The 10,358-nt window shown below is 41.3% G+C and overlaps 1 protein-coding gene across 1 annotated transcript; it reads left to right on the forward strand.

Moving 5' to 3' along the window:
• The first annotated feature begins 591 nt into the window (after window positions 1-591).
• Window positions 592-4,906, forward strand: LOC117319225. Its single transcript, XM_033874055.1, has 2 exons — window positions 592-728; window positions 3,832-4,906. Exons 1-2 carry the CDS (start codon window positions 592-594, stop codon window positions 4,904-4,906), a joined length of 1,212 nt encoding a protein of 403 aa, XP_033729946.1.
• Window positions 4,907-10,358: the final 5,452 nt, after the last annotated feature.

The raw sequence follows: 10,358 nt of genomic DNA on the forward strand, positions 1-10,358 counted from the left end.
GCCGAAGTTTAGATATTTTGATGAGATTTGGTAAAGCTGTTCTTATGACGCAGTGGTATTTTCTATTTTCCCAATTCAATGTCGTGTAATGAATGCAATATTTCTAAAATAAATGAATATTTTTTAAAAACGTGAATACGTCAATGGAGAATGCTGGATGGATGAAACAGCTTATGTGAAGTTACATTAAATATAAACGGTGCTTAATATATTGCGATTGTTTTTTAATGTTTATAATATGGCCATAATAACGCTATTGATGGACCAAGGGTCTAAAGCTTTAATAAAACTTGAAATGTTCTTCAATTTCATCCGAATCATAAAGGCTTATCTACACCGCCAACATGGAACCATGCATAATACTGATAAACGATACCGATACCACTACCGCTACCGAAAGACGAGGGATATAACTCGTGTAGATCAGAAATGAACAGCAAACAACTTGTACCCCACTGTATATCGCGGATCGACATGGACCACGGGCTTTAAAATGAAATGCATGTCCACCACGTATCGTGATCGTCGTGGAACACGGTTGTCTCGAGTTGAACTATGCCCACCACTAATCGCGGATCGTCACATACCGTGATGCCGAGTGGATACCGTATCAGTCAGCTGATGTCCACGATATATGACGGAACGTCGCGGAATGCCATATCCGGTGGGCGAGTGGGGTCCCGCGCTGCCCACGTCCGTGACGGACGCGTGGAAACCGCAAAGTCCACGTAAGCTGTAGTGTATGATGAAATATTATTTATCCATTTGCGGTAACAAGTGAGTTTATACACTGTATCTGTTTATATCCTTTACATTAATTTCATGAATATGCAGTGACATTCGCAAACGATTTAAAACTTCGACGATGTCCTTTGTAAAAATCATCTAGACATGTCAATCACAAGGGTGGCTACAAATCTGAGAGTATGTGGGCGGAGCTATAGTAGGCTGTGCCTGATTAGGGTGTGTCATCAGGTAAACTCGACCCATTCGATGCAGGAATCTCAACAATCGATCGTTAATTAATTGGCTGTTAAAACGGTCTTGCGCTAGGGTTTATGAGAATGTTGCCCAAAACATAAGGGTATAATTTCACAATATTAAGTTTAGATTTACATAAAAATGACAATATTTCTATTTTACGGAAGCTGTTATCCCGTGTATGTGTTATTACTTATTGAAATAATACAGGAACACCACTAATTGTTTGAGATTTAAAATTTGTAATTTCACTTATTTATTTCAACCAGGGACTCTTAAATTATTACATGTCCATGTTTCAACGTGTGTACACAACAAAAGTTTTTGTATTAAATTCGTCGTACGTTCATAAAGCAATTGTCGTATATTTGATAAATATTCGTAATGAATACCAAGCCAATGTTAACATTTAAATTACTATAACCAGTTTTTAGCCCGAAGACTGTATTCGACGTACATAAATTCAATTTATTGTCGGATATAACTTGATCCTAGAATGCTTCAAATCCTGATCCGTTTAAAAAGCACCAGCGTACATGTAAATTTTTAGCCCAACCACCATCATCAGATGGTGGGCTATTCAAATCGCCCCGCGTCCCGTGGTCCGTCCGTCCGTAAACAATTCTTGTTATGCTATTTCTCAGAAAGTACTGAAGGGATCTTTCTGAATTTTCATATGTAGGTTCCACTTGGTCGTTAATTATGCATATTGCATTTTAGGACCAATCGGAAAACAATATGGTCGACAGGCAGCCATCTTGGATTTTGACAATTGAAGTTCGTTATCGCTATTTCTCGGAAGGTACAAGAAGGATCTTTCTGAATTCTTATGTAGGTTCCCCGTGGTCCCTAGTTATGCATATTACATTTTGGGACCAATCGAAAAACAACATGGCCGACAGGCAGCCATCTTGGATTTTGACAATTTAAGTTTGTTATCGCTATTTCTCAGAAAGTACATGAGGGATCTTTCTGAAATTTCATATGTAAGTTCCCCTTGGTCCCTAGTTATGCATATTGCATTTTTGGGAGCAATCGGAAAACAACATGGCCGACAGGCAGCCATCTTGGATTTGACAATTGAAGTTTGTTATCGCTTTTTCTCAGAAACTAAAGGAGGGATCATTCTGAAATTTCATATGTAGGGTCCCCTTGGTCCCTAGTTATGCATGTTGCATTTTTTGGACCAGTCGGAAAACAACATGGCCGACAGGCAGCCATCTTGGATTTTGACCATTAAAGTTTGTTATCACTATTCTCAGAAAGTGAATAAGGGATCTTCTGAAATTTTATATGTTGGTTCCCCTTGGTCCCTAATTATGCACATTTCATTTTGGGACCAATCTGAAAAAAACATGGGCGTCACACAGCAATCTTGGATTTTGACAATTGAAATTTGTTTATCGCTATTTCTCAGAAAGTAAAGGAGGGACCCTTTCTGAAATTTCATATGCAGGTTTCCCTTGGTCCCCAGTTATGCATATTGCATTTTAGGATTGAGCAGAAAACAACATGGCAGACAGGCAGCCATCTTGGATTTTGACCATTGAAGTTTGTTATCGCTATTTCTCAGAAAATACTAAAGGGACCTTTATGAAATTTAATATGTCAGTTCCCCTTTGTCCCTTGGCCGCGGTGGCCGAGTGCTTAAGGTGTACCGTCATTTTAACACTAGCCCTTCACCACTGGGTTGCGAGTTCGAAACCTACCTGGGGCAGTTGCCAGGTACTAACCGTAGGCCAGTGGTTTTTCTCCGGGTACTCCGGCTTTCCTCCACCTCCAAACCCGGCACGTCCTTAAATGACCCTGGCTGTTAATAGGACGTTAAACAAAAAAAAAAACAAAAAACAAATCCCTTGTTATGCATAATGCATTTTGGAACCCATCTGAAAACACCATGGCCGATAGGGAGCCATCTTGGATTTTGACAATTGAAGTTTGTTATCGCTATTTTTGCAGATGGTAAGGAAGGGCTGCCCCATTGCATGATCGTAAGAGGCGACTAAATTTGGGATCTTATCTTTTCTCATCTTTCTTAACAGCTTTCTTCTTCCTAATGTCTCCCTTGACAATGCCTCACATTTGGCCTTTAGTTGAGCGTTCGCCGCTGTGAGGAAGGCTTTAGGTTCTGTCCCCTAGCCGAGACATACCAGAGTCTTAAAAAATGGTAGATATTGCTCCTGCTTAGCGCTCAGCATATTAGAAGTGGGACGACTGGTTCGCCCGTTGTCAGCATAATGTGAGCGGGTGGGGTGTGCTGCTGGGTGTCCAAGAAAGCTGGGTCCACGTCCCGAGACTGGGTGCACTGGTGCTCTGCCCATATCGATTGTTTCGGGGGGTTATGATCGGTGTGCGTTGGGTATTAGTGTAGCAGAAGGCTTTCACAGCAGCTCCAATTTGAGCCAACCTGTTTGCCGTGGGTTGCATCTCGTAATCTGGGAGGAAAGATGATCCTGGTGGTTGAAAAACACCACTTTGGCTTCGGACTCCTGAGAGACGAGAGATAGTACGGGCCCTGTATTATCAATCGGCTGGTCACGCCGAGCCCGGGATATTTAATATCCAGAGGGCGGTGGCTTAGGGTCAATCGCGAGAGAATAACAATTTTTGCACAACAAAATCGTATTCTTTTCTCGAGTATATTACTCTGTGTAACCCTGACACTTCGGCTCTGGAGAGCCGCGCCTCAAGCAGTGTCCCCTTGTTGGGCTCCGAGGAGGTGGGGGTCACGAGTAATGAAAACATAACTACTTAACATGTCTCAAATCAACCCAAAACAACAGAACCAAATCAAACCAAACCAAAATGATAATTGCCTAAACAACAACGTCCGAAACGACTTTCCCTCAGTATCTCCTTATATCAGCGAAGGAAATTGGGAAAGAAAATATCATCGCTATCACCCATCATCATCCAAAAAACTATTAAAGGATGCCTTGGTACTGCCAAATCCGTCAAGCCCTTGAGATTGGGAGACCTCCTTGTTGAGGTTTTCCGCAAGCAGCAGGCGGATAATCTCCTGAAGTTGTCGGAATTTTCTGGGATCGGTGTCCATGTTAGGGCCCATCAGTCCCTCAATTTCAGCAAGGGGGTAATCAGATGCACTGCCTTGCAGAACGACACTGACGCAGAGATTCTGCAATACTTCAAGTCGGAGAATATCCCGATCTCAGAGGTGAGGCGGATCAAAATAAAACGACAGACAGTAAAAACCAATACTTTCGTCCACACGTTCGCAGTGCCAAACCTTCCTTCATCGGTAATGGTAGGTTACATGAGATGTAACGTCTTGCCCTACATACCGAATCCTCTACGATGTCGTAACTGCCAAAGATACGGCCATCATGAGGACAGATGCAGGCGAAGGGAGGTTTGCGAACACTGCGGACGAGAGGGCCATAACGACACGGATAGCTGTGATGTCACCGGCAAACTTTGTCCAAATTGCAAGGGCAACCACGCGGCGTCATCTCGAGACTGCCTTTCCTGGAAGAAGGAAAGGGAAGTTCTGCGGGTAAAGTATACCCGTAACATTTCCTTCCCTGACGCCAGGAGGGTGGTCAAGAGTAATGACCCCGCTGCGTTGTCATATGCATCTGTAACAAAATCAAAAACGCAACAAAACACAATCACTGTTAGCGATGCAAAGTTACAAGCCTACTTTGACAAGCCAGCTTTCGGTGCGGAGGTACCACCTTTGATGGACGAAAGGAATGACAAGATTCTTTTCGGTTTGGCATCCCGTTTCAAGTCAGGAAGGGTAGCGTCTAAGACCACCTCAACATCAGCTAGACCTTCCAAGTCTGACGATCAAGACCAATATGCCAGCACCTCCAGCACATACACCTGCACGCCATGTAACTCAAACATCGAAGCCGAGGGTCACCCACCACAGCCGGACTGTATCACAGCCGTCAGACCTTAACAAGATTGCTGGTAACACCAATAAACGACCAGCAACCACACCACCTGAAGACCAACGAAAACCGAAGGTAAAACTACACAGATTACCTTCCTTAAACAACACAAAGCCCAGCAAAGGCTCAAATGACCCTATCCATGGTCATAACAGGTACGACAGTGAGCAGACAACCTACACCAAGTAGTCCTGTCAGTCCAAAGAGCGTCCATCACGAACCTGGATAGTGGTCAGCAATACAATACGCGGACTAAGGGCAAATTTAGAAGAGTTTCAAAATTTATCAAAAGAATTTAGACCTGCCTTATTTTGCCTGCAGGAAGTCATGTTAAAAAACCCAATTACTTTCAGAAATTTCTCGCTCTACAATAGCATCGCAACGGTAGGAAACAGGTGGCGCAGCTGTAGCTGTCCATAAAACTATTCCTCACAGAATTATCACGTTAAACACAAATTTACAGGCTGTTGCTGTCTGTGCAACTTTACGCAGACAAGTAACTGTCTGTTCAATTTATCTTCCTCCGAGTATTGCTTTCACTAGTGAGCAACTTAATAACCTCGTCTCACAACTCCCAGCACCATACATAATTCTCGGAGATTTTAATGGGCATAACAGTCTGTGGGGCTCCCCGAACACAGATGAGAGAGGATGACGTATTGAGGAATTTATAGATAAAAACAACCTGTCTTTTTAACAATAATACCCCAACATATCTACACCCTGCTACAGGCTCCCGTACCCACATAGACCTATCATTATGTCATCCATCCATTTTACTCGATTATGACTGGAGGGTAAATGATGATCTATGTGGGAGTGACCACTTCCCTATTTTTCTTAAGAATATTGGGAACCCTCTTGATAAACCACTTCCTCGATGGAATGTGCACAAAGCAGATTGGGGCCAATTCCAATACCTGTGCAACGAGGAGCTTACTGTAGAAAAATTCACTAACCTCGATGACCCAATTAAAACATTCACTGAAACGATTACTTCTATTGCCACAAAAACGATACCAAAGTCCGTCCCAAAACCTACAAAGTTCCTTTTATCTGAAGAATCTTTTATCAATAGATCAGGCCGAAAGGCAGCTCTAAGACGATTCCTGACTTCCCTACAACTGAAAATTACAATAATTTTAAAATTTGGAGGGCGAAGGCTCGGCGATTTATTAAGTCCGACAAAAAGAATAGCTGGAAGGAATACATTTCTAAAATATCTTCAAACACATCATCAAAAAAGATATGGGATCAGATACGAAAAATATGTGGAAAACGAAAAACGGCACCAGCATCCCATCTTATCAACAGTAACCAATCTTCTCTTCTACATCTGAAATTGCAAATGCATTTGCTAAAAATATAGCTCAGAACTCATCGCCAAAAATCACTCCCAAAAATTCCAAGTTTTCAAAAAAGACAAAGAAAAGAAACGTCTTAACCTTAAATCATCCAACACAGAAAGTTACAAAAAACCTTTCGATCTCCAGGATTGCTTGTATCGCTAAAAAGATTGACCGATTCAGCAGCTGAGCCAGATGAAATTCCGTACCAATTCCTGAAACATTTACCAGAATCATCATTACGATGTCTCTTATATATTTTTAATCAAGTATTCGCTTCCGGTAAGATCCCCGAGTCTTGGAAGGAATCAACAATTATTCCGATTCCAAAACCTGGTAAGGATGCCAATGAACCAAATAATTATCGCCCTATCTCTCTAACAAGCTGCATCTGCAAAACACTTGAACGGATGATAAACAATAGACTAGTTTGGTTCCTCGAATCCAATAATATTTTGAGTCCACTCCAAAGCGGATCAGAAACCGCAGAGGAACAGTGGACCACCTGGTCAGATTAGTGTTGCTGTGTTTCTTTGATCTGGAGAAAGCATACGATACTACATGGCAATATGGTATTATGAAAGACCTGCATAAAATTGGTGTACGTGGGAATCTCCCAAAATTCATTTCAAACTACATATCTGACAGACATTTTAAGGTTCGCGTTGGCTCAACATATTCTGAAACAGCTAAACAGGAAATGGAAGTCCCTCGGGGTGGTATCCTTTCCGTAACTCTTTTCGGTCTGAAAATCAACAGTATAACTAAATGTCTCGGTAAGTCAACTGAAGGGTCTCTATTTGTTGATGACTTCTTGATCTGCTATAGGGACCACAGAACCAAATCAAAAATAGAATGTGGGTTTCCCCGTTTGGGCAGAAGATTTAATAGGAAGGTGAATACATCGGGGCCTACTGATTGGATATTAAGGTGAGAGAAGTTTCCAAAGTTTTTAATATGTGGGTCGGGCAATACATATAGATTGTAAAATATATAGAAAAACAGTTATTTTTTTTGCTAGCCTGTTTTGTCAGGGGGAGGTAAGTAAGTGTGTATTTTGTTGTTAATTTAGATGGATTTTTGGTGCAGATTTCAACACAAGATGGCGGCCCCCCATATAAAAAAAAGTTCAAATTGGTAGAATTTTTATAATTCCATTTAGAGGTTTCCGAGATGACATACTTCAAAATTATTGCTACTGGACCAGTGTTGAAAACTCCATTTAAGCAGTACAGTGATAAACGTTAACATTACCGTCTATGGGAAATCATTTGGTTCCAGTGGTCCCTATAGGGAGCTACCGGATTTGACATTTTATGCCGTTCAGCGTCCCTGGACACCAGATTACGGGACCCATCTGAACAAGTTCGGCTGGGATTTTCATCATGGAGCTATTTTGGCAGAATTTAAGCAGGAAATAGATTCTGAGCTTGTTTATAATGCAAATATGGGCACTGTGTACAGTGTTAAGGGGGCCATAGACCAGGTTAATAGGAAAAGATAGTATTTATTTCAATGGTAGCTGTATAACGCGTGTTTCGTAGTCCCCGTGGTGTGTCTGGTTGTTCTGTAGTCAGTACCCCGGTTCGATTTTTTGTGTTTTTTCTGGTTTGTACTCTTGACTCTAGCCCGGTTCGGTGTTCGGTGATGTGATTGGTTGTTCTGTTGTCACTACCCCGGTTGGATTTCTGGTGGTTATTTTGGTAGTTTTGTTGTCCCTAGCCGGCCACTGTCCTGTGTGTGTGTTTTTGACTCAATTATATACAAAAATGCCTTGTCCTAGGTTTTTTTTTAGATAAAGGCGAGAAATAAGGGGGGTGGGGAGATAGCATGGAGTTATCTCCCCTTAATCTTCAGGATATTTCTTATTGTTTATATTTTTCAGTAGTACAATATCAATACTCTTATATGACCAAAAGACATCTGTCTGGATTTAAATGTCAGCAAGATATTGCTATTTAACTAAAAATTTGTTTCAATTTTTATGTCCTTTTCTAATACGAATCTCCATCTCCGGTACCAATATAAGACTTGACCTACCAGCTCAAGACTTGCAGCCAGCCACTTCCTATTTGGACATCATACCCTATGGTCCTATCCTGTCCACAGAAAAGTTAAATTTGAAAAATATGTACGATTCTATAGGGACCACAGAACCAAATCAAAAAATAGAATGTGGGTTTTCCCCGTTTGGGCAGAAGATTTAATAGGAAGGTGAATACATCGGGGCCTACTGATTGGATATTAAGGTGAGAGAAGTTTCCAAAGTTTTAATATGTGGGTTGGGCAATACATATAGATGTTAAATATATAGAAAAACAGTTATTTTTTGCTAGCCTGTTTTTGTCAGGGGGAGGTAAGTAAGTGTGTATTTTGTTGTTAATTTAGATGGATTTTTGGTGCAGATTTCAATATAAAAACATATAAAAAAAAGTTCAAATTGGTAGAATTTTTTATAATTCCATTAGAGGTTCCGAGATGACATACTTCAAAATTATTGCTACTGGAACCAGTGTTGAAAACTCCATTTAAGCAGTACAGTGATAAACGTTAACATTACCGTCTAGGGAAATCATTTGGTTCCGTGGTCCCATAGGTCGAAGAACATGCACACGATAGAACGACAACTTCAACAATGTTTGGTCAACTACAACATGGGCAGATGAAAACGGCTTCAATTTTCCAGATCAAAAACTGTCTGCATGCACTTCTGCCAAAAACGAAAGCCACATAATGATCCCCGATCTAAACATTAAATGGAAGCAAACTTCTAGTTGTAGAGCAACCAATTCTCCGGACGAATTTTCGATTCAAAACTCTCCTTTGTTCCACTATTCAACCCTAAAGGTGATGATATTTTACGCGTACTATCCCACACCGACTGGGGTGCGGACCCGTGAAATGCTCTTGCCGCCTTTATAGGGCACTTTATTCGATCAAAAACTCGAATATGGGCCATCGTTATGGATCGGCACGGAATTCTTACCTGCAATGTTGGATCCTATCCATAATCAAGGATTACGTCTAGCACTTGGTGCTTTCCGAACAACACCAGTGCAGAGCCTTTATGTAGAGGCAAATGAACCGTCTCTAAATGACCGAAGGAAAAAACTTACGCTTCAATATGCCGCCCAATTGAAATCTAACCCGAAAAACCCGGCTTTTAATCTTGTCAATCCGCAATACCTAAACATATTCACTCAAAACCAAAAACTCTTATCAACATTTGGCATTAGAATTTCGAATTTTCTTCATGAACTTAACATAAGCTTAGACAACATAGGCGAATACACCGTATCGGATGTACCGCCATGGCTTGTCGAACACCTGATATTAACCTTACTCTACACGTGAGGGCAAAATCGAGTGCATTACCCGAAGAACACAAATCCTCCTTTCGGGAATGCATTAAAGATTTTCCCGATCACGTTCAGATCTACACTGATGGCTCAAAAGATGGAGTAAAGGTCTCCGCAGCATGCTATTCCGATCACCATTGCTCTTCAATCCGCTTACCAGATGGTGCCTCTATCTTCTCTGCGGAAGCATGTGCCATCGATTAGGCCCTCGACCATATCGAAGAACAACGCATTAGAAAGGCAATAATTTGTTCCGACTCTCTATCTGTCCTTCAGAATTTACAATCTCAAGATCCAAAGAATATACTCATACAAAACCTTGTTTTACGAATATCTCGTATCTTAAAAAATGCAAAATAACATTACTTTGGATTCCGAGCCATGTCGGAATTAAAGGCGACGAACTTGTTGACCGCCAAGCAAAACTTGCTCTAAATCTGCAACAAACAAATATTAAAATACCATATACAGATTTCAAACCTGTAATTAGTTCTGCCATTCAGAGTAAATGGCAGCAACGCTGGTCTCTCGAGACGAGCGACAAACTTTTTAAAGTACAACCAAAACTTAAAACATCAAAACCAAGTCGGAAGGATCGTAGAGAGGAAATAGTCCACTCTCGGCTCCGTACCGGGCACACATATCCTACTCATTCGTTCCTTTTGAAACGAGAGGATCCAGCGGTGTGTGACTTGCATGTGATGTCATTCACAGTGCAGCATTTTTAATAAAATGTTCGATAGCACTGATTACGT

The sequence above is a fragment of the Pecten maximus genome, unplaced genomic scaffold, assembly GCF_902652985.1.
Source record: "Pecten maximus unplaced genomic scaffold, xPecMax1.1, whole genome shotgun sequence".
NCBI classification, from domain to species: Eukaryota; Metazoa; Mollusca; class Bivalvia; order Pectinida; family Pectinidae; genus Pecten; species Pecten maximus.